General features: G+C 35.6%; 3 protein-coding genes across 3 annotated transcripts; all 3 read right to left on the bottom strand.

Moving 5' to 3' along the window:
* Positions 1 to 1,031: 1,031 nt before the first annotated feature.
* LOC129280793 (uncharacterized) lies at positions 1,032 to 4,711 on the bottom strand. Its single transcript, XM_054916801.2, has 4 exons — positions 4,601 to 4,711; positions 4,276 to 4,339; positions 3,379 to 3,687; positions 1,032 to 2,735 (listed from the first exon to the last, which is right to left on the bottom strand). Exons 1-4 carry the CDS (start codon positions 4,610 to 4,612, stop codon positions 2,623 to 2,625), a joined length of 498 nt encoding a protein of 165 aa, XP_054772776.2. The 5' UTR covers positions 4,613 to 4,711; the 3' UTR covers positions 1,032 to 2,622.
* A 3,525-nt stretch (positions 4,712 to 8,236) lies between these two features.
* Positions 8,237 to 14,005, bottom strand: LOC135153298 (uncharacterized). Its single transcript, XM_064095842.1, has 4 exons — positions 13,929 to 14,005; positions 13,509 to 13,569; positions 9,658 to 9,960; positions 8,237 to 8,874 (listed from the first exon to the last, which is right to left on the bottom strand). The coding sequence occupies exons 1-4, from the start codon at positions 13,938 to 13,940 to the stop codon at positions 8,789 to 8,791; spliced, it is 462 nt and encodes a 153-aa protein (XP_063951912.1). The 5' UTR covers positions 13,941 to 14,005; the 3' UTR covers positions 8,237 to 8,788.
* A 6,860-nt stretch (positions 14,006 to 20,865) lies between these two features.
* Positions 20,866 to 23,409, bottom strand: LOC129280611 (uncharacterized). The gene is made up of 4 exons (XM_054916619.2): positions 23,259 to 23,409; positions 22,768 to 22,837; positions 21,909 to 22,205; positions 20,866 to 21,582 (listed from the first exon to the last, which is right to left on the bottom strand). The coding sequence occupies exons 1-4, from the start codon at positions 23,268 to 23,270 to the stop codon at positions 21,554 to 21,556; spliced, it is 408 nt and encodes a 135-aa protein (XP_054772594.1). The 5' UTR covers positions 23,271 to 23,409; the 3' UTR covers positions 20,866 to 21,553.
* Positions 23,410 to 25,328: the final 1,919 nt, after the last annotated feature.

Below are 25,328 nucleotides of genomic sequence, written 5' to 3' on the forward strand. Positions count from 1 at the left end.
AAAAGATTATTTGAATAGAAAGAAAAACCACATAAAATGCTGAAAATTTAATCAAAATCAGAAGTAAAATATGAAATTTATGATATTTTAAAGTTTTACTTAAGCGATGAATATTTCGGTGTTATGCTTGTTAGATTATTTTGGGGGGTGGACTTAAATAAAAGGGGGTTTCAAGCCCAGTGTTATAATTAAGCCTGCATAACCTAGAAAGTCCTCGCCCTATCCCTAAGATGTTATTTGGCAAACCTCCAAAATACCCCTAGACAAGTCAAGGATTTCATCCATTCTTCCTTAGGTTAGAAAAACACCAACCCCTTCAAAATTATGTTTCCGAAATGTACTAGGAAAGAACCATGGTTTCAAGAAAATTGCGAATTCTGGCACCTTAAATATATGAAGTTTTGTATGAAAAGCAATGAGAGTTTCAGTGTGCAGACAGCTAGCGTATCGCTCACAATGCACATGCTAGTGGAGCGATCGCGTTCCTTTTGGGGGAACTGGTATGGCGGACAATAGAACTCGCGGGCTTCAAACAAAGGACCCTCCCCGCATATCCAGTTTAGAGATCAGTGGGATAAACACACATTCGACCTCCCTCCCTTTTCCTCACTTCCTTATTTATTACCTTCTTATCGGACTCCCATTGCTTCCTGTATACATGGTCTATACCTCAAAGTTTCTTTCTTCCTCACTCGACACCCCTCTCTTACTTTTTTCTTTCTCACACTCGCTTTCTCAGACACACACGCACACACTCACACCACTCACTCATCCGTGCATAAACACATATGCAACCTTTCTTTCTTTCTTATCTTCGTCTCCGACTCATATTGCTTCATTTCTCCATCTAAAATTTTCTGTTCTCCTCACTCTGCACCACTCTCCTCCCTTCTCTCTCTCTCCCCCTCCCTCTCTCTCGTTCCCTCTCTCTCTCTCTCTCTTTTTAAGGAAATGTTCGCTGTATGTTACTTGACAAACTTCACATTTTCATTGCTGAACAACATTGTACATTCCTAAGAAACCCAATAATATAATATATCAATAATTTATTAGTATTCAAACTTCGATTTAGTATGAAAACAAAATATACAAACAAATTTCAATCTGGTATCTCATTCTTCAGATATACGGATCCTGCACAAGGTAATTAAGTCATCAGCTCGTACTATGACGAAGGGATTAAAGCTGTATATTGTATTGTAGTCTTTGATTAAGTGATGAGGCTCAGAATCTTATTCCGGACCTTTCGTTTGAGGACGCGCACGCTTATTTACGACGTTAGTTGATTTTGGAAGAGACTTTTTGGGCCCGTCATCATGGTCGTCCTGCAATGCAAATTGTGTGACATGAGATTTTTTTTTCGTTTCGCATCTGCGACGGAAACATTCAATATGCGTTTCGTGTGCAAAATTTTGGTTGCTACTATGGTAACAGCGATATATCTCATTGAGGACGACGTTCCAAAGCCACATTTGACTCCTCCTAGAGCTCGAGAGGCCGCCCGGGGGGCCCACTTCCATTGATTAGTGGATACCAGGAGCGACCACGCGTAAAAGGGGACAGAGTGGGCAGGTACGTTACGTATAGGCCTATGTAACGTTATAAGGGTGTCAAAACGATGTTTAAAATGCTGACAAAAAAGGGATATCCATTACTTGTAGGGTTTCACAAGCTAAATTCTTGTTAAGAGATGCATTTTCATAATCTGGAAAAGAATTAATTCCCAGCTTGTTTAGGGTACTTTTCGAAACCCCATGGTCGTGCCTGGTATCCACTCATTAATGGAAGTGGTCCCCCCGGAATTTGAATCTAATCCCCCATTTCTGGGGGAAGTAAAACATAATGCCCATTACATCGTGTGCGAGAGGCATATCGTTTGTGTAGAATGAATAAACAAAATAAACAAAAGAAACAAAAAGAAACGAGTTCAAACGTATTACATAATGGTGTGCACTTATCAACTCACGCGAAATGTTCGGCTGGAGAGGTTGATCTGACCCATGAAATCAATTGCCAGTAATACACCAATAATCCACAATAAATGTAATATCGATTCGATGGACTGTAATGATCTATATCTAAGCCTTCATTCAGTAAGTTTTTCCTCACTCAATATGTACTCGATTTGTTTGAAAAACCACTTTCTTATCCATGTCATAATCTATTTTAGGTCTGCATTTCGAATATCTCAAGCCATCAGTCGTAATATACATGCTATGTATGGTGCGAGTGTCGCAGAAAAGGATTTTGCACACGAAAAGCAGATCTGTAGGGCCTGTAACCCCCCTGTAACACAAAGTTTAGCATTGATTGTAGAGCAGTTTTCTACGTTTGATTCTATTGACTATAATGCACATTCAATCTTAAAAATCAAGTGTATGATTAAGCGTTAACTTTTGTGTTAGGGGACCCTAATATTAGCGTCCGTGAGGATTGCGAAAGGTCCCAATTGTCGTCCTGGAGGAGATGACATAGGATCTAAAGTAAGCAATTGTTGTTCCAGTTGACTGGTTGAAAGTGTCGTTGGAACCTGTCGGACTTGTTGAATTGTGTGTGTTCTTATAACCGGCTACCTTGGTGATAGTGACCTGCAGAATGTGTTAGTTTCTTAAGGCGTTTAGTTCAGACAGTCGTAGCCGGTACGGCGGTCGTTGGCCCAGGGGTAGGTGGCGGGTTCGTATTTCCCCGTCGGGTTGGCATGGTGGGAGGATGGAAAGCTCTCCTTGCTTTAAGGGCTGTTAAGTTAAAAACACACATGTTTTAATTTCATTAAAGATCTTATGATTAAGATGATGCGAAGAAGTGGCATTAAAACATGGTTCTGGTTTCATGATAATCACTTTTCTTCAACACAATTACTTTTGACCTTTTACTTTGAGTTCTGAAAGAATTCTAGGGAATATGTAATTAGATTGTGAAAGTAGTTTTGACCCTATTATTGTCAAATAAGTATAGAGAACGGGAGAGGAGATCAATTAATGGAACGAAATGAAGAGGAGGTGCCGAGTATGCAGAAAGAGAAGAAAAATAAAAAGAAGGAGAAGAAGAAGAAGAAAAGAAGAAGAAAAGAAGAACAAGAAGAACAAGAAGAATAGGAGCATAAGGAGGAAGAAGAGAATGAGGAAAATATAGGAATAATCAAAATGTGCAATAAAACAAATAAAGGTGAAGAGAAAGATTGATAAGATATAATAACAATGATGACAAATGTGTGAAAGATTTATCAAGAAGTTATATATTTATATCCTATCTGTCCCGTTGTTGCTGCCTTGCCTCTCATGGTCTCACTATCCGACTGGCCCATACATGAACCGTCATTTCCCCCAGTTATTTATTGTTTTGTTTATCATTTAAAACGATAATAAACAAAATACTCACTGGTACAACGATCGACGACTGTTGAAGGTGTTGCACACACGATCTCCATAGCGGCACAACCATCGAAGACCGTCTGGACAACGGAACGTTCATCGAGGTAGCAGAGTTGTTTATTGTTCGCCTGATCGAGGTAGCTCTCGACTCTGTCGCCATTGTAACCCGGAGTTTCTCTCACCCCCTCGGCGTAGTCGTGCACGTGATCGAGGACCTCAGAGTTACAGCCACCCTCGCCTCGCTTCTTCTCCTCGTATCCGGGGCAAGACTTGATAAGATGTTCGTAGATACTTTGTTGACCATTTCCATGATGAGCTGTATAACACAAAGAGATGGGTATTGGCGGTAATGCATTTGTTAAATGTATTAAATTTTTTAATATTAGTAACAATTCAATAGCAATAATAATAATAATATAAAATAACCGACATGGTAATAATCATATTGATATGAGCAACTAGGTTTATGATAATGATACTGATAACAATCACAAGCGCAACAAGAAAAAAATATTCCACTATGACCCCATTGTCCCACTCCTCTGAACATGCATGTGTACTTGTACTACTTAATTTGATATAAATTCTAGTAAAATAACAGTTTTTACTACATACGCTATTATACTACTACTACTACTACTACTACTATTACTACTACTACTACTACTTCTACTACTATTACTACTATTACTACTATTACTACATTTACTACTACTACTACTACTACTACTACTACTACTTCTTCTTCTACTACTACTACTACTACTTCTTCTACTTCTACTACTACTACTCCTACTACTACTACTACTACTACTACATACGGTTTCTACTGATGCTACTACTTTTGTTTATACTAATAATGCTGGCAAATTTGCAATTGCACTTGTCTCTCCCATTTACTTACGGAATGCTTCAGATATCGCGATGTAAGATAACACAACCAGGCATATTACAGCAGTTCGTTTCATCTGAAAAAAGAAATATATATATATATATACAATCACAATCAGGTGAAGCAATGTGGAAATCACTTATAGCCTAAAGTCTTTAAAAAAGTAGTACAGTTAGTACTACTTTTTAATTCAAACACTCTTCAATTTACTGTAACATGGAATATAAGACAGTGATATATTACAAAGAATATCTAGAATGAAGAATAAACTAAATTTCCAGATGAAGCTAAAGCCAAAAAAATGAAATGTTTGAAGAAAATTCTACAATTCACTTACAGTTGTGGCCATGTTGGATATTCAAAGATACTACGATGACTTCTTAAGGTTGCCTTAAATATTTTCTTAGCTCCTCTGCTCGAATGATCCCTTGAGACCGACCTGCTCATATTTATACTTTTCTCACTCTCCAGGCAAACAAACTAAACATCACTTCTTGTAGAAGAAATAAAAGAAATATGTTGCCAGCAACTGTTCATTGAGATTAAGACAATGTCCACATTAAGGACAGTGAAATAATAGTAGCCTAGAGTCAGTGGATTTGTCAATTGTCAATTCATCACAGAGAGAATGTCAGGGGGCCTCAAGCTTGCCACAATCCTTCTCAGTCACGTCGGTAGAACCTGCGCTTTGTTTCTTTGTAAGATGGATTTCAATTGATTTGATACAGAGTGTTATGAATGAAATATTTGGATTATTGCTTGTTTCGTGACATTAAAGAATGTGAAAGTGACCGAATTATGAGGTCAATTGACTTAAGATACTCCCACATTGAGGGAAATTATTATTTTTTTTACTTAATAGTTCACTTGGAACAACTCATATTGTCTCTGTTTTATTTTTGTAACCTTCAGTTTGTCCGGTACTTCAACTAGGTCTTTTCATTCCCATTCGCTTTGACATTTAGTCGAAATATTTATAGCAGCTTCAAATTCAGCAGAATGAGTATTTTGTTTCATCATTCGAATAATTAATGTGATATTTTAAATTTCCGTTACAGCGTGAATTCATCCTCTACCATATTACATGTATAGCCTTATTTATGTTGCTTCAAATTACAACTTCTCCCTTCTTACATCTTTTGATCAATATTGCTTATATTTTTTTAGCAATTCATTAAAAACAAATTCAAGAGAGATAAGTTCTTTTTTATATTTTAAAACGCTGTTGTAATGTATCATGTCAGACTCTCTTTATCTATTAAACTATAAATATGCTACCTCCCCTTCTCTCTCTCTCTCTCGGTTATTTCTCTATCGCACACTCATATACGCGCGCACACACCCTCCCACATACACACTACACAAACCCGCACATCAACACACACCCAATCGAGTAAGAGTATTGTTAGTCATATTCGAGTAAAAGTATCGCTAATTGTAATCAGAGGAAAGAGACTGTATAGTCAAAATCAGGTAAGTGGGGCGCTAGACATAACAACAGAAGATGGTCGCTAGTAAATAAGGTCAACGCGTCATTTTTTTAGATGAAAGGATCCCTGTTAGAAGGCCGCAGGTCATAATAAAAGAAGAGGGTCGTTCGTCATAATCAAAGAACGAGAGTCACTCGTCACAAACAAGCAACAGGGCAGACGTTAGTCACAATCAAAAAGGGTCGCAAGTCGCAATCAGATGAGACGGTCGCTCGTCATAGTCAAGCATACGGGTCGTTACTTATAAAGAAAGGTCGTTAAGTCACATTCACGTAAGCAGGTAAGAGCGTAGCCAGTCGGAATGAGATTAGGAAGTCACTAGTCATAATATAGTATAGAGGGTCGCTAGTTTTACTCCCACAGTTATAATTACACATATGTCTACATGCACTCTAAAAACACTGAGTAAAATTTTACCCAATATTGGGTAGAAAAGGGTCTGCGTAAGTATACTATATACTAGCAGGCTAGCATCGTCTGCTACGTAAACCAAATGAGCGAACATGACCGAAACTAACCATTATGAAGTAAAATTTATATTAATGAACTCGATTTGAGATTATATTTGAAGTTACCTATAAAGGTTACGCAAAATCATTGTTAATCATATCTATATCGTTTTACATTAAACAGGATCAGTGGCGTACCTATGATTTTCCACAGGGGGGCAAATTCGTCCGCCAAAAAATATGAGAAGCAAAACAAAAAAAAAAAAGGTCTTGAACCAAAAATAAAGGATTTCGTACCATAAAAAAATTAAACAAGCAAAAAAATTAAAAAAAGGTCTTTAACCACAAATAAAGGATTTCGTACCAGAAAAAAATTTGACAAGCAAAAAAAAAAGGTCTTCAAGACTCGTCAGGGGGGCAGGGATATGTCAAATGCGTGGGTTGTGACTCGTCAGGGGGGCAGTCTGCCCCTCTGCCCCCCCCCCCCCCCCCCGTAGGTACGCTAGTGAACAGGATCTTCGCCGGACTGAATAACGGATATTGTTAAGTCCGGGCAATTCGAGAAACTAAAGAAATCGAATCTATCAAACATATCATTGTAAATTTAATAAATAGACCGTGGCGTACAAATGGTGGGTGGAGGCTTCAGGACGTCCCCCCCCCCAAAAAAAAAAAAGAAGTTATCATGACCAAGAAAAAAGCGAGAAGGGTAAAATATAATATTATTTTCTAAACATCATGTCGAAATCTATCACAAAATTGGATTTATTTAAATAAAATTGTCGAAATTTTTGCTCGCTCGCTTCGCACTCTCGTAGCATTTTATATATATTTTCCCGATACTCTCGCTCCCCCAAAATTTTCGGCTCATTATGCCACTGGACATGAGTAAAAAATAAAACAAATTAGTTTATACGTATACTAGACAAAACAAAGCTTTACAGTGACCAATCAGATCATTCATTTTAACAAAACGATGGTAGAGGACATGGCCCCCTAAGTAGATTATAAGTAGAAAAATTGCAGACTCTCTTATAGATAATAATAGACTGTTAGATTAAGCTCTTTCGATGACAAGTTTTCCATGATCCCAATAATAATTGAACGAGGCAACTGATTACAAACCATTTTTAATTTGATATTTGTGTAGTTCCTAAATCTGATTTCAATCATGTCCATTTCATATTATATTTGGGTTTATTATTATTATTTCGGTGTTCATAGTAAGCCCAACTACGTTTGTTTATGCAATGATTTAATATCATAATATTATCGTTTTCTAACCACTGGCCCTTTTGAAGTCCAAAGGAAAACGGTTTAATAAGACTCCCCATATAACAACCCCACAGGTAAATGTTTATAATGTATAGTATTACATTTTTTACTTATTGTTTAAGTTTATTAAATTATTAAAGCGTCTCCCATTATGTATAAACAATTTCATGTTTTTGTCTACGCATATATGTATTATAAATATATTTGCGTAAATTTATGTACATGTATCGAATTTCCTATCCCTTTAAACGCTTGCCCCCCCCCCTCGTTCTTCTCACTTTTCTCACTCTATTTAAATTGGTTTTCCCTTACTTTTGTAATTCCTCCTTCTCACTCTCCTCTTCATTATGAGATCCAATATACTTTATTTTACCCCACTTCTCAAACTACGTGTATATTCTCTTTTTTTTTTTTTTTTCTCAAAATGAGACCTGCTTTGTTGGGTTTTTTTCAACCGACGGTCATAGAGCCTAATTTCACATTTCTATTTTAGATTTTCCTTTTACTATACGTATATAGTAGCAATCTGAATCTCTAATCTCTCTGCTATTTCTTACATTTTTCTATCTTTCCATTTCCCATTTTCTGCCCCCTCTCTCTCCACACACTCTCCCCCTCATTCCTTCTCCCTTTCTCTCTATCTTTACCTCTCTCCAGTATTCTATCTTCTTTCTTATCCTTCCCTAATATACAAATTGTATTTATACATGTAGCAACCGAGCATTAATATACAAGTATTTATTATTCATTTATTTTATTCATTTCATTTATATTAAATCAACAAGCAATTTATACATATACAAACATATTATGTAACAAGTAGGGTCCCTAGAATGCTTATTTAGAACAACGAAGTTTAATGAAAAATAATTTCAGGCTTTCTTGTAATTAAATTCATTTCATTACCACATGCGTTACCTTGTGTAGCTAACACAAGAAAGAACATGTGGGACCACACCATGAACGGACGGGTATTTTCAGTAATTTTCTTTGTATCGTCATTTGCTCATGTTTACTCTGTTATTTAACATTTTCCTGAAAAACAATCGTTTGGAAGATATCATTTATTCATAGTTTTACAATGTAAATTCGTTATATTCTGTGAACATTTTATTATCTGCTGTTAAAAGATCTGAAATTGTGTTAACTACAACAATTGAATAAGAAAGTACGAAATGATAAAAGCTTCCAAAAGTGTACTCAAATGGAGAGAATGTGCTATTCTCGGATACTATTCATATCAGTTCTGTGTGTTCCATCTAACATCCAGTGGTTAATGTAATGTCGATGTTCGGTGATTGAGAAATGGTTTTAGGCGGTCATGGTAGGTTGATTGGTTGGAAAATTAGCTGTAGTAGGAGATACGGGGTTGGTTGTAGTCGGTGCCTGGGTGACGTCTGTATTGTGAAAAAGAGAAGAGTTAAAGGCAAGTTGGTTATATCTGCTGACATGTAACTGATTTTTATATCATTGCGATCTCATTGTATTTTTTTTTTATATTGTAAACGTATGCATTTGGTAACATGCACTAATAAACTTCCAATTCCCCGTATGAGAAAAAAAAATCAATTATAAAATCCAACAACAACAACAACAATACATTAATTTGCTTAAGGAATTGTTATAACATGATGTTATGGATATCATGTTATATGAGAGGTACAAAATAATACTTGCAAATTATTTGATATATAGATCTGAGTTCAAAATAAGTATCTTAACATGTAGATGTTTAATCGATATATACATAATTTGTAAACAATTTTTTTGCATTACTCCTATGTGTTTAAGATCGCATGCTCGATCTGTAATGAAAATTATAAGTCAGAAAAAAATGGAACCAGTGGGATTCGAACCTGCCATCTACTGCTTTCCGGGCAGCGACTTAACCACCAGGCTATTCTGATTCACGGCTAAATCACGATGAACTGGAAATAAAATACCCTCGATCCTCTTCTTTCCGACTTCCTAGTTCCATTTTACTGACTTATGATTTTCATTACAGATCGAGCATGCGATCTTAAACACAAAGGAGTAATGCCGAAAATTTGTTTACAAATTATAATTTCCTTCTATTAAAGCCTCTTTATTTACGATATATACATGTTTTGTTTTGACCTGCGGGCTAGTAAATTAATTAAAGGTTAAATCAGATGATATAATTTCGCCTCATCACTCACCTTGGCACCTAATGAGGTTCACCTTTGAAGGACCACAAACTGCTTCCATGGCTGCGCATGCGCTGAGGATGGCGCCTCCCTTGGCGTTGCAGAAAACATTTCCCCCTTGAGCCAAGTCTAGGATCTCCTCTACCTTGTTACCATCCCAATTCTGAAAGGGACCTCGAGGTGTTTCCAGATTTTCTCCGTGTTCTTTCACGTCTTCGATCACGTTTTCAAAGTCGCAGCCGCTAGCACTTTCTTTGTTGTAGAATGCACACATCTCTAGGAGGTACCGCGTTTCCAGTGAAGTGGTAGTAATTGCTGAAAGAGAACATTGAAAAGCATAATTGGTCACATATCTTTTTTAAACCGTGCACAGTCACGTCGGCATATGCATGTATTAATTTTCAAAAATTTGCTGTAGGATAAAAGAATAGTGTAAGTGCATATCAACGCTGCTGATCAAGGGCAGAAGTGCCATGCCGGGATTCGAACCTCGGACTGAGTGAGGTCTCTCAGACCACACAACCACTGAAAATCTACAAATCCCTCTGAATAATTCGATATTAAATGTATGACGTTAATTATAAAAGGATTGCCAAAGCCTGTCATTTACTTCCTAACCATCAACATGATCAGAGAGCGACGAACTGTGAACAATTTTAGAATAAATTAACAAAAGAGCGGGGAAGAGTTTCAGAATAGAGAATTATCTTGGGGCCTAATGAATGCAATTTGTAAACGATTTGCAGGATAGCAAATTTGAATTTTTTTGTACCGTTTATTTTTCAGTGGCATTAAGAACGCAGTTATTTATACATGATCAGGCATGTCAAGGTTAACACGTTTATTTCTCTGTCTCTCTCTCTTTCTATGTCTCTCAAGAGAGAGAGTGAAAAAATAACGCATGCATTCTTGAAAGTTAATTTCAACAAAAATAAACTTGAATTGTTTTCAGAGTAGTAAATAATTATCGGAGTGCCGGTAGAGTTCCTTAGAGAACATAGGTAAATTTCGAATTAATGTAAGGTTTTGATACCTCATTAACTCTTACTGTGCCAATACGAATACCCCTTGACTGCCAGGGGTATTCGATGGAATCCTAAATTGACCGAAACGTGAGCAGCGACTGATTTTAAAACGGTCATAATTTTTTACCCGTACGTTGTATAATAAAACTTTCTAAACATGAAATGATGCATGGTTCATGGGCTTTATGGTCGTGTTATTATCTTTCATATTCGCGTTTGGAAAAATTGAGAAAATATGTAATATTTTACATCGTTTTTTTTCAATAAGTAAAACCTAGAAAATAATGATTTCATGAACATTTCAAAGAGTAAATAACCTGAGGAATTGTAGAGATACCAAGAAATTACGAAGATAAAATGAAAGTTCAATGTTTAACCTTTCAAATGACGTATCTATTTATGATATTGAACAAACAGAAATAACGAAAAAGTATGCTCTTTTGAATGAAATACTATTTTGCTATTCAAGTTATTTCCTCTGAAGTACGAGAGAGTATGTATAAAGGCATTGTCGTCGATCAAGTGACCAATCACAGCACAGCTGCGATCCCCACGCAAACACACACAACAATATATTAGTGCCATGTATCTTCAAAGTGCGGCCAACCATACCCTTTCATTCTATAGTCTTCAAAATAAGACTCTGTAATTTTTTTTATTCGTAGTGTAAAAAACAAAGTTATTGCCAGTCAGAAGGAGACAAAATATAAAAGAACTAAAGATGATATATTGAAATATAGATAAAGAGGGGTCGGACAGATTCAATACTTACAAGTTTGGGGTATAAAATCCCACAAAATAATATGGGCGTTCTTGGCAAAGTGCACAGAAGTAAGAAAAAAAAAGTTTAAATTTTTTTGTGAATCAAAGAAGAGGGAATGCAGATCAGTTACAAACAACAAAATCAATACAAATTTTCAAAAATAAAATAGGCCTATTTGTTCTGTATTACTGGTCTGACCAAAGTAGCCACCTGTTAACATTCTACGTGAGTACATTCTTTTGTTCATGCCACCAAGTCATGAACAATAGATGCCCAGACTCTCTTTCATGAGGAATCTCTAATCCGCGCTCCCTCCTGACCTATTATCTAAAAGAAGAGTAATTTAGCACAGGATGTTCATAGAAATCGGGGCTCACGCGTGTCTTTTGATTTGACTTTTGAATACTTTCAAAGGTTCCGGTATTGATTTCTTATGGGTGACCCAGGTAAAGAGAAAACAATTTGCCCCCCCTACAGAAAAATCCTGCATCCGCCCAGGGCCTCCCCAGCTCGTAGCACTATCCATGGTAAAAGAAATAATTTGTTCAGATAACATAGTGTACAATAATATGCGTGGTATAAAGAATTGTAATATTCAACCCGTCATCATCATTATCATTTCCATTTCTACTCTCTAAAGTCGATTTAAAATCCCCTTGATAGTGACGTCAATGATGCAGCAACTAACAGGTCGGTCTAATCGGTTTTGTTAATGTATCCCTTTCTTTCTTTTCCTAAAAACATCTGATATCACTTTATAAACTCCGTTTACTTTTTCTCTGACCAATGGTTTGATTTAGCAAAGGAAAAACATCCACCTTGAAAAAAAATAAATCTTGAGACGAATAAAGCGGTATTATCGGCCGTTTTAATTATTACATTTATTTTTCTGCTTCTTCCTATTTAATTCGAGGAAAATATTGAACGATTCATCTTTTTTTGAGAAGTTTGAATATGATATTGATAAGCATAACAATAATTTTTTTAATGATTTGGGCTGTAAAAACACAAACGAATATGAACCGTTATTTACCTGATCTTAAGTTTATGAAGAGAGAGTTTGGCTGCAGAAGGAATGCAATTGATATGATTACAACAATTATTTTTGAATAATAATCATGATGATGATGATGATAATTCTGATGGCAATAACATTAATAATAATAAAAAGAAGGTGAAGGAGAAAAATAATGATAATAATAACAATAAAAATAATGATTATGATAATAGTAATACTAATAATGATAATAATGATAACAATAATAAATGAATAAATAAATAATGAGTGTGATTATTGCAGTGCGCATACGAGAGTTGGAAATGACAGCCTTCTTTACTCATATATTTATAACGAGAACATTTTTGTGAGAATGCTAAAAACAAAGTATAAGACCTTTCCCCCGCCCCCTCCCCCACCCCCCCCAAAAAAAAAATCTCTCCCAAACCGTGCACATTTGCAGGCAGAAAGAGCCTTGACACAAGAATACTACCATACGGGCCTGCAAAAGACCCGATCGATAGCTCATGAATATTCATGTAACAATAGCGAATGGGCGAGTAGTGTTGGGTGAGGAACATCGTACCGCTCTGTCATTGGTCAGTTCCGAGCTGAATGCCTTTGCACATTCGCCTTTGCTCTGCCCATAGAAGTATGTGTATTGCTACACACAACCGTTATATCACACGTGTCTATAGGGGAAATCTTGATTCAGATCGCGGCAATATCCAAAATCAACTCTTCAAAATAATGATGCAAAAATACAATTTTACTCAAAAAATGTCTATGTAAACCACTATTTTTTATATGATAAAATGAATTGTGAATTAATTGCCAGTATAACAACATTAAAAACACATAATATGGTGTTGATTTTCTGGCTGTAAAATTGGTTAAACAAAAAAAAATATTTGGGCACGTATACGTGCCAATGGCACTAGAGGGCTAAGGGCACGCATAGCTGCCAATGGCTCTTAAAGAGTTAAACCAAGAAATTGTATTCTTTAAAGCCAAATGAAGGGGGGGGGGTAAAACATTGAACATTGTAAACAGCTCCGACATATAATGTTATACTTACGTTGCCCTTTCACATACGTCAAGGCTACCAAGCACAGACAACCAACAATGGTGATTTTCATCTGTGAAGTGGGAAATAAAGGTAAATAAGTAATAATAACGTAACGAAACTGATATAGGTTATCTGTATAACCTACATTTCTTCCTTTGTAGGTGCGTGTCTATATCACCCGTCTAAGCTCGTCTACCGAATCCGGTCCTCGCAGCTTTTTTTAGAGGAATCATTTCCTGTCGAGACCCATACCATTATTTTTTTTTAATCGATAAATTAAATAATGTAAAATTTGAATAAACAATGAGATAAACATAATGAAATTACATGACGAAACATTCCTGGGGCAGGATGGAATGATTCATACCGCCACCTTAATCTTAATATAACATAATATTAACATAATCTTAATCAAATAAGTATACTTACACTACTTGCCATGATGGTGGATGATCGAGAAGCTGTGTAAAAATCTATCAGTAAACGCTTACTGTAATGTAATCGAATGTTATAGGGAACTAATTTTGCTTCAGTATTTATATGAAATTCTGCTCCCTGAAAGTGAGCTGCTACAGTTCATTTGTTATTAAGAGATGCTATTTCCATAATCATCATTGTTTTCAATGATGTTTATGAAGAAAAAAACATTTAAAACCATCTTGGGTGTGTAATCTTATTGAAACAAGCTAATCCACTTGACATTTCAAATGTCATTGATTGTTTTATTATGTTTTAAAGGCCTTGAGTTATCCACGCCAAGTGACCTAAGAACATCGCGTTGCCAGCATTCGACTTAACAGATGTTCATGGGCTTTGTGTCACTTTCTTGAAATTAAGATGATTGAGCTGTTAGCAAATGTGTTGCTGAATGGCTAGAATGGGAGGTGCCTTTCTGCTGTCGAGGGAGTTTAGATTCTTATCTCATTCTTAGATCTGTTAAACACATTAATCATGTTCATTTTCGTGATATTGAATGGCTCATTCAATCACGATCATTCGAAAATTCAACAAATTTACATAATTTCAAGTTAAAATTAAAAGCCTATCTATTCCAATAGTATGTACAGCACCTAGGAAGCTCTTGCAGCGCAGTAGAATATATAGAAATGGTTTTTGCGCTATATAAATGCATATTATCATTATTATTATTATTAAAAGAATATATATATTATGTGGTTTATGGGAGAATGACCGAATGAAATGAGATTATTTACAGTTCATTAAATAGACCTGGGAAGTAAAATATTCCAGATTTAAGAATCTTTTATTGGTCAATATATGCATGCAAAGAAATTTAGTTTCCAATGGCTAACAACAGGTATACACAAAGATGAAAAATACAGTATATCATAACAACATTGAAAATTGTACAAACAAACAAAATGTATTAATAAGTTTCTGCAATAACATTAATACCCCTGAAAATTCATAATGCATGCGGATGATGATAAGAAGTAGGTATATGCTGTTATAACCCCCCCCCCATCATCATCATCAGTGATTTGACGTCATTCTAGTATACTCATTTAGTATTCAAATTAATATTGATGAAAGCAATGATATGGTAAAATAATATTGTTGATGTATATCCCACATGATTTATAGTTTTCATTAATGATATTGTTTCCATGAGAAGTTTTACAAAGCCTTGTAATCAGAATATCATGTGTTCTAATCCACACTAGCGTCTTCATTTGAGGCCATTTTGTATTACTAGTAAGCCATTTCCAGGATAGAAGAGGCATAACCTTGTTTTTTTATATATACAATATTTTTTGATGGTTTCTTGTCAATTCGAGGGTGCTGATTACGAATCTGAATGATGCCACTCGTGTAACCTTGAGCATTTTCCGCAAATTTGCAAAATCCAATATGGCCGCAAAATATGCAAATTACCCATGAAAATCATAAAATTGTCCGCACACTGGCTATGAAATGCATGAAATTGTATGGCAGGAGTGAAATACTCTCTGAAAAAATAATTTTTGACAAAATATTTATTTTCCTGATATTCAAAATGGCCGCCATAGGCCCTTGTATACTCTATTATGTACAATATGAATAGGGAAAACTAATTTTCACAAAAATGAGCACCAAACTGCAAAAAATTGCGACGTATGAACGAAGTAATATATGCAAATCTTCATTACTAACGAGATATATAATTTATTATGTCATATATAGGAACATTGCTGTATTTTGATATCTAAAATAGCCGCCACTGGCCCAAACAGTATTGCGTACAATGGCAATGGGGGCCAAAAAAATCACAAGAGTGATCACTAAAATGCATATCATTAAGATTAAACGAGTGGAATACTGACTAAAAACATAATTGTTAACGAAATATATTATTAATATGCCATGTATGTGATGAATGTTGTATTTTGATATTCAAAATGGCTGCCAGAGGCCCTAATAGTGCTATGCACAATGAGAAAAAGGAGCAAAGAAATCACAAGAGTGAGCACTAAAATGCATATACATGTGATAAATCAATGGGATACTGTCTAAAAACGTATTTTCTAACGAAATATATTATTCAGGTTTCAAGTTTGTGTTAAATACTGTATTTGACTTTCAAAATGGCCGCCATAGACATTAACAGTATTATGTACAATGCAACGTGGGAAACCAATATTCACAGGAGTGAGCACCATAAATGCACGTAATAGTGATCTATGAGTAAAATATTGTCTGAAAGCGTAATTTCTATTAAGATATATAATTTATTCTGCCAGTTAGGTGATAAATAATGTTATTGGAAAGTCAAAATGGCCGCTACAGGCCCTTACGGTATTATGCACAATGTGAATAAGGACAAATTATTTCAACAGAATTTGGCTTTGCTTGGCCAAATGGTGATGTATGAGTGAAATATAGTCTGAAAACATGATTTATAACAAAATATATCATATCTTATGTAATTTAGGTGATAAATACTGTATTTCAACATTCAAAATGACTGCCATATGCCCTTTTTGTGAACATTATTTGTTTCCACTCAAATTGTATATTATACGATAAGGGCCTATGGTGGCCATTTTCAATTTAAAAATGCAGCATTTATCACCTTAATTACACAACATTGTGATATATCTCGTTAGAAACCATGGTTTTATACAATATTTCACCCTTACATCACAACTCACAATTATATGCAATATTTAGAGTCAAGCAAAGCCAAATTCCGTCAAAATTATATGTCCCATGTTACAATGTACACAATACTTTTAGGACATATGGCAGCCATTTTGGATTTCAAAGTACAGCATTTATTACCTCCACGACCAATATGTGATGTATTTAGTTAGAAATCATGTTTAAGACAATATTTTTACTCGTACATCACAGTTATATGCATTTTATGATTCTCACTCTTGTGAAATTAGTTTCCCTATTCGCATGTTACATAATTTAGTTAGGGCTTGTAGCGGTTATTTTGAATGTCAAAATACAGTATTTATCACCTATATAGCAGAATAAATGCTATAATTTAAAAAAATATGTGTTTTCAAATAACATTTTACTCATACAACAGGATTATATGGATGTCATAGTCAAGCAAATCCAAATTCTTACAAAATTATATGTCCCCATTCACATTGTAGATAATACTGTTAGGACCTTAAGGGCCCATTTTGAATTTCATAATACAACATTTATCTCATGCATGACAAAAGAAATGATATGTCTTGCTATAAAACATGTTGTCAGACAATATTTTACTCGTAGATTACAATTACATGCATTTTATGTTTCTTACTCGTGTGAAAATTAGTTTCTCCATTCGCATTGTACATGATAAATATGGGCCTAAGGCGGCCATTTTGAATGTCAAAATACAGCATTTATCACATAAATGGCATATTAACAATGATGTTTTTAGTCAGTAGTCCACTCGTTTATCTTAATAAAATGCATTTTAGTGATCACTCTTGTCATTTTTTTGGCCCCGGCCATAGCCATTGTACATAATACTATTTTGGCCAGTGGCGGCTATTTTGCATATCAAAATACAGCAACGTTCCCATATATGACATAATAAATGATATATCTCGTTAGTAATGATGATTTGCATATATTACTTCGTTCATACATCGATTTTTTGCGGTTTAGTGCTCATTTTTGTGAAAATTAGTTTCCCCCTACTCGTATTGTACATAATAGAGTATACAATGGCCTATGGCGGCCATTTTGAATATCAGGAAAATAAATATTTTGTCAACAATTATTTTTTCAGAGAGTATTTCACTCATGCCACACGATTTCATGCATTTCATAGCCAATGTGCGGACAATTTTATGATTTTCTTGGGTAATTTGCATATTTTGGCGGCCATATTGGATTTTGCCAATTTGCGGAAAATGCTCAAGGTTACACGAGTGGCATCATCCAGATTCGTAATCAGCACCCTCGAATTGACAAGAAACCATCAAAAAATATTGTATATATAAAAAAACAAGGTTTGGTCAAGTTTCTATGGGGCCTATCCTGGACTAATACTCAGTATTGCATGGTTACTTGGGGAGTGCTTAATGAAAGGATTTGGCAGATGTTTTAGCCAGCAAGTCCAGTTTTTATCCGACAATTGCCATAGTAACAGTGCTTCTTGGCCAATCAACATCAAGTTGTCAGATCCGACAGGTTGATGAAATCCTCCCCTGATAAAATGCGATAGCAAAGTTTGCATATCGATTCGGTAGCTCTTGCTAGATTGTTATTATTATTATTATTATTATTATCATTATTAATATTATTATTGTTATTATCATTGTTATTTTTACCAACACTGCTACTCCTACTATACTACTACTACAACAACAGCAACTACTACTACTACTTCTACTACTACTATTACTACTACTACTACTACTACTACTACTACTACTACTACTACTACTACTACTACTACTACTACTACTACTACTTCTTCTACTGTTCATTATTACCATCGTCATGATACTCGTCTTTGTCACTATTATTGCAATTGTTATTTCCAAAGCGTATTAAGTCATGTCAGCCATATCGAGCCTTTAAGACCTGGAGACCCTTTCCTATCGAAGACCAAAGATTTTGAGGGTGTGAAAAGGGAAGAGTGTGTGTATAGGAGAGGGTATGTGTGTGTAAGTTTTGTCAGACGTGTACCAATCAGATATGATTAATCACGTCTGGGTCCGACCTTTAACGTCACCTTCCGAAAGATGTGACCAGGGCTCGAACCGTGAACAGACATAGCTTGAGTTACAGGCTCTCGTGACAACGCCCAGTTGTGTGTGTGGTTCGTAAAGATGAATATTGTTTAACGAGTGTTTTTTTTTTCTTCAGTTAATTGTTCCAGATCGAAATGTCATCCCATGTCATGTCTTGCATATATTAATATATATATATCTTATTTGATCATGAGGGTCATGTCGAAGATAAAACGTTCGCCCTGGCAAATTTTGTCCTCATAGGCCTAGCTAGCTGACTTGATAGGATAAGAAGCACACGTAGAAGAAGCAAAAGAACAATTTGAGGTAACAAAGTTTTGTTTTTAACTTTAATACCAGATGTGAAGAAGGTAGTAGAAAATAAAGGATGGTAGTGGAGTTTGATTGTAGAAAGGGGGGGGGTCTACATTGTCATTATAGCCGAAATAGGATAGAATGTTAGTAGAAATAGTGTGGTAGTTTATATTGAAACGAGATGAGAAGCAAATATGCAGATATTGCCCAACTCTCTCCTTCTCCCCCTCCCCATCTCTCTCTCTCTGATATACTGTATATTCTCTTGTCGAAGTTCTAGGATAAAGAGTCAAAACGTTTCATGATCTAATCCACTCAATAAGCCAGTTCGTAGTTCCTCTCTGCGCATGATCAAAAGATTCTACGCATGATCAGAGGAAGGTCATTTGTACTAAAGTGACATGGTGGTTTAAAATCTAATGAGATAAGCACCAACTTTTGATGTCTTGATTATTCATATATTCTTTTGAATTGTGGTTTTCATCTACATCCACAAAAAAAAACAATGCGTCCACGAACGACTGGTATTTCACAGTTTGCCAAGTACATTGTGCAACATGCTATGATATGCATTCAAGTAGGAATGCAACAAATACCTTCATAAAGTGTTCATTGGTGTGCTATTCTAGTCACTTGGTCTATTCAATTTCTTCATCCTGCTATGTAAGGCAAGCTTACGTAATATCTTGCTTTGAAATCTGCCTATCATAATGAAAGAAATGAAAGGTCATTTGACCAAAATTGTCCATGAAGTAACTACGAACTGGTCTATTAACACACTTCTTCGCGATGATTTTTTATTTTAACACATTAATTTCATATTTGTATACGGAGTGATAATCACCCTCATAAACTTACAACCACGAGAGCAGAATGTAGAATAAGATGTCTTTAGAAATATGAAATTTTAAAACAAGCTTCTTGTGTGTTTCATACTTTCATCATATTTATGTTCCTTAACACTTAACACCTCAGAAATCCCCGATTTCAGGAAAAAAATATGTAATGAACGCATAACCATTATAAATGGCTAAAAAGAGTATTTTCTCCCAATTAATTTGATACCATATTTATGGGGTATGTCTTCACGCTCGGATGATAGGTAGGTATCCTTTGCAGTGATGTAAATTTTGATTCGCGCCAAAGTAAGGTATAAATGCTATGAATGAATCGAGATGTCAATGATGTCATAATCCTACATGAGTTACTAAACATGATTATTCGCAAATATTTTCAATGGAATTAACTTCAGAATTGATACTAAAAAGTGTTTATTATTAACAATTATAATGTAATTTATTGAAAATGTGTTTAGAAATAGGTTTTAATGCAACCCTTTTAGGATTATGACATCATTGACATCTCGATTCATTAATTGCAGTCATGCTTTACTTTGGCGCAAATCAAAATTTACATCACTGCAAAGAATACCGCCTGATCTTCCAAGCGTTAACACATACCACATAAATATGGTATCTAATTATTTGGGAGAACATACTCGTTCAGAACAAATATAATACGTATGTGTTCATGCCATATTTTCTCTTAAATTGGGGATTTGTGGGGTGTCATCTTTTTTTTATTCACACGGTATAGATGAGCGTTAACGTGCGTGAGAGAGTGGGTGTGCGTGTACACGTCACTCTCTCCTTCTAATATTCCTCAATTTTCTCTCAATTTTCATTCTTTTTTGTCATCTTGTTTCTCTCCTATAATAATTGTTTTCGCATTATTCCCCATTATTATAATCCAGCCATCCTTTTTTACATTTTCACAAAATACTCGCGATACCACTTTTCCACATCAAAAGTTCATATAAAAAACTGTTCCAGAATAAAACAAAGTACAAAGTTGTTGAAATAATCTGAATTGCTGTTTTATTACGTGATATACATAATTATCAAAAAATGAAATCAACAAAATGTACATGCACAAACAAACAAAAAATAGGGGAATGACATAAGAACAAAAAAATAGTAGTACAAAGAAATTTAGTAAAATGAAAAATATTTTGAAGGAAATACATTGAAATTGTGAATAGTTTTGTCTAGTTCGTCCCACTTAGGCACATTAAAATTTAAACAAGTAATTACAAATTTTCTATGAAAGACAAGGTTCTCTAGCTTTTTGGTAGTCATAAATGAACATCACAATCTTATTGTAGTGAAGAGATACAGTGGGTTCTTTTTTCTTATATATTACAAAATGAAAATTGCCTTGACTGAGAAAAAGAAATGTTTCCCTCATCCTATATATTGATCTATACGTAGGGTTCCATTCGATAAAGAGGCAAATCCGATTGATGGAAATGAACGTTACAGTTGTAATACTAGACGTTAAAGCGTTATCATTCTAAAGCAATCGTTTGATGGCTTTATTGACTGCTTATTCATAATTTTTCTATTGTGATCACTGGTGCAGAGAGATGATGTGACTTCCTTCAGTGATCAGCTTGACCGGTGATTGGTTTGTTAAGAGTGGATAATGGGCACCGGTCAATCAACGAGAACCATGCTCAAACACCCAGTAATATATCCTTGTCTTGAGTTACACTGCATTTGTAACAGGTCCCATATCTGCAATATTGAGAAAAAAAGTCAATGAGATGGTCGATTGATAAAGAAATTTCCTCACCCAGAATATTACATTTTTATCAGATAGTCTTGGGATATATTATATTTCCACTTGAAAAAGCATGAAAAATATTATACTCTTTGAATTAGTCTAATTAGATCAATGAGCCATTCAAGAAGATATGCCCTCATGATAATTAATCCTGAGTTAACAAAATACTTTCAAAAAATGTTTTTTAATCAAGACCATTTTGCCAGTACCTGAACGAATTGCTAACCTAGAGATGACCGCAATATTCATACTATATTTGTGTCTGGATCGTACTCACCTTTGCAGTTCATCACATTGACATTGTTCTCACAGACCTGCTCCATGGCTGAACAACCATCCTTGAGGTTAGTCACCTGTTCTCCATCGGGCGAGAAGCACAGCTTCCCTTCCTCTGCCTTCTCCAGGTAATCCTCAATCTGCTCCTCATCGATGCCAACGAGTCCCTCGATCTCATCCGCCTCGTCGATGACTTCCTCGATGACGTCAGCATTACACGTGCCGCCTTCGTCCATGAGCTCCTCCCTGAACAGGTCGCACGCGGCGTCGAGGTGAAGGGAGATCTTCGACGTGAAAACTGCAGGAAATGAGGTAGCAATGAGAGTAAATGAATGACTTCCTGATCCGAGTTAAGTGAATTACGATCGAGGGTTCACTTATACCGTGATCATGACATACTTGCAACTGCTTCAAAGGGGGTACTAATACGGCTATACTACTTTCATTAGAAACTTTCATGACCTGTGTGCTCAATTTAAAGGTTGAGGTTCGAATCAAATCAATGAACTTCAAACCATTGCCCAACAATCTATGCAGGTCATGACTTTGTCGTGTGCATGTGTTGTACCCCTCGACACAACTTCTATTAAATTGGAAAAATGCACAAACATCACAAACTAGCATTTTTGATTACTCAGCGATCTGCTCTAGATAACCTAACACAGGGGCCGTGGAACGGTTTTCAAAGTGTGGGGGGGGGGGGGCTGACCATGCAAAAAATCACAATCATATGGTCATTTTTACGTTTTAGTACATGGATTCAGAAAAAAGTGGGGGGCTGAAGCCCCCCCCCCCCCCCCGCTTCCGCGGCCCCTGTAACAAACTACAAACTTTGATATCTTCAAAAAGACTTAACATACCCTTAGCTTCGGCACTTCTTATAGCTGCACCAGCTATCACAACAAGGCAGAGTACAGCAGCAACATTCATCTGAAGAAGAAAATGTAATAAAGCAGATATTAGTTTTGAATTGCTCAGCAAGAAATGGAGGGAGGGAATCGCCTTCATGTGACGTTTTCATGACTTTTATCATGTGACGGCTAACAAACTGACATGTACGTCTGCAACAGATAAAATGGACAATTATTCGATTTAATTCCAGTATAGTTTTAAGTAGAAAAATACAAGGAACAAAATAATGTATATCTATCAAAAATATTGCTTGCGATCTTAGGCGGTAATAATAATGTGAAGGAAACGATCTTTTTTAAACTTATGATATTTACCATCTTTTCATTGTTGGTACGTTTGCTATTTGAAAACTTATTATATGATAGGCATTTGTTTTCTTTGCATTTTGAACAGCCATCTTTTACTTCTACGATTGATTCTTTTTTTTGAATGAACTCACCGAAATGCCCATTATTATTTGATGTCCTCAACGGCTTGAAATTTAAATAAGAATTTTGAAAGTTCTGCAACGAATTGGCGAAGCTTGCTGGCTTACTGATTCAGTAAATCCGCTCACTTGATTTGTTCACTGGCTCCGAATGAGATCGAATGAAGTTGAAGCAGCATTAACCGCCATTTTATACATTCATTATAACCTCGGAAATTAATTTTGATTTCTTCAATCTTATGGACATCGATGTGAAATTGTATTGTAGGGCACGAGTCTTCAGAATATAGAAAAAAGTAAACTAACATGGAAAGAAGAAGGATGATTTGGGAAGATAAGTCGGACAGGACCGTTATCTAAGGTTGACCATAACAGAGAGATTAAAAGCATGTGCAGCTCATGTTGTCAGAATTCACTATCTAATGATTATATTTGACCTATGAGTAAGAGTCCTTATTGTTGTCAATGTTACAATGCTATGCTATGATCTTAACACTAGATGAGACCTACCCTTTCAGATTTATGATGATAAAATAAAAGGTTTCAATATTGGCCTTTTAAATAACATTTCAAAAGTCATTATGGAACGAAGAGGTCAATGTGTAAATAAAGGGTGAATTGACTATTGGGCATCGAACTTGTAAAGTGGCATAATAATTAAAGGGCAAAATATATAGATTGGTTTTATATAGGCACAGTTTAAAAAAATAGAAAACCCTAGAAGTCACAAGACTGATTTCTATTGTGTAAATAGCCGTGTAAAACAATTGAAAAAAAATGGTAAAAACTAAAATCAGTATTTATCAAACAATATATAATCAACACTTACGTGAATATAATTCAAGGCGATGTGAATTACAAATGGTATTTCCTCTGGGCTACTAATTTTGTTGAGATATGACAATTCACAATGTATTCCTTCATATCGGTTTAGGTCACTAGCGTACCTACGGGGGGGGGCAGGGGGGCACTCTGCCCCCCCTGACGAGTCACAACCCATGCAAAAACGTATCTTTGCCCCCCCCCCCCTGACGGGCTTGAGAAACCTTTTTGCCCCCCCCTGACGAGCTTTAAGACCTTTAATGCCCTCCTGACGAGCTTGAAGACCTTTTTTTTTTCTTTTTTTTTTTTTTTGGTGGACGGTTTTGCCCCCCCCTGTGGAAAATCCTAGGTACGCCACTGGTTTAGGTGTGATCGTATGCTATTGCATATGCTTTAAACGAAAAGGAATAAATCAAATATATACACTATTCAGCGGTAAAAGGTGATCGCAATTCTGGAAAACATAATCATTGCCATTGGAAAACGTCCCCTCCCCTCCAATGATGAAAGCAATTACTCGCAATCATTTTAGAAAACCCTGACTGATAATGATAGTTTAATGTACGATGGGGTGCAGCAAAAGATTAAGAATGCTATGTTTTTTTGGTAACACTTCGTAATTCCGAAGGTTCGTAATTCCGAAGGTTCTTTATTCCGAAGGTTCGTAATTCCGAAACACGTAAATTGCCTATACCTCGATGTTCGTTAATCCGAAAACATAAAAGGGTTCGTTAATCCGAACATTTGTGGCGTTATTCCGAAGGTTCGTTACACCGAAGGTTCGATAATCCGAAAACGAAATAAGGTTCGATGTTCCGAAGGTTCCATAAACCGAAAACGAAATAAGGTTCGTTGTTCCGAAGGTTCATTAATCCGAAAACGAAATCAGGTTTGTTAATCATTTCGTTTTCGGACTAACGAACCTTCGGAATTACGAACCTCATTTCGTTTTCGGATTAACGAACCTTCGGAATTACGAACCTCACTTTGTTTTCGGACTAACGAACCTTCGGAATTACGAACCTCATTTCGTTTTCGGACTAACGAATCTTCGGAATTACGAACCTTCGGAAATACGAACCTTCGCAATAACGAACCTTCGGAATATCCGAACCTTCGGAATAACGAAGCTTCGGAATTACGAATGTATGCGGTTTTTTTGTGCCAAAATTGCACTCACTTGTTTATTTGACAGAAATTAAGGTCATTTGCTATAAATTCATTGTACATGTTGTATATTACCGTACTGTTTCATCTTCT

The sequence above is a fragment of the Lytechinus pictus genome, chromosome 2, assembly GCF_037042905.1.
Source record: "Lytechinus pictus isolate F3 Inbred chromosome 2, Lp3.0, whole genome shotgun sequence".
NCBI classification, from domain to species: Eukaryota; Metazoa; Echinodermata; class Echinoidea; order Temnopleuroida; family Toxopneustidae; genus Lytechinus; species Lytechinus pictus.

What these genes read in the sequence shown, in the direction of transcription:
- LOC129280793 (XM_054916801.2), bottom strand. An exon ending in CGCGATATCTGAAGCATTCC is followed by an intron (nt 3,688 to 4,275) that starts GTAAGTAAATGG and finishes TGTGTTATACAG; the next exon opens with CTCATCATGGAAATGGTCAA. An exon ending in AGTCGTCGATCGTTGTACCA is followed by an intron (nt 2,736 to 3,378) that starts GTGAGTATTTTG and finishes TTAACTTAACAG; the next exon opens with CCCTTAAAGCAAGGAGAGCT.
- LOC135153298 (XM_064095842.1), bottom strand. An exon ending in GACGTATGTGAAAGGGCAAC is followed by an intron (nt 9,961 to 13,508) that starts GTAAGTATAACA and finishes GTTCTCTTTCAG; the next exon opens with CAATTACTACCACTTCACTG. An exon ending in GAACCTCATTAGGTGCCAAG is followed by an intron (nt 8,875 to 9,657) that starts GTGAGTGATGAG and finishes TTCACAATACAG; the next exon opens with ACGTCACCCAGGCACCGACT.
- LOC129280611 (XM_054916619.2), bottom strand. An exon ending in AAGAAGTGCCGAAGCTAAGG is followed by an intron (nt 22,206 to 22,767) that starts GTATGTTAAGTC and finishes CATTTCCTGCAG; the next exon opens with TTTTCACGTCGAAGATCTCC. An exon ending in CAATGTGATGAACTGCAAAG is followed by an intron (nt 21,583 to 21,908) that starts GTGAGTACGATC and finishes TCAATATTGCAG; the next exon opens with ATATGGGACCTGTTACAAAT.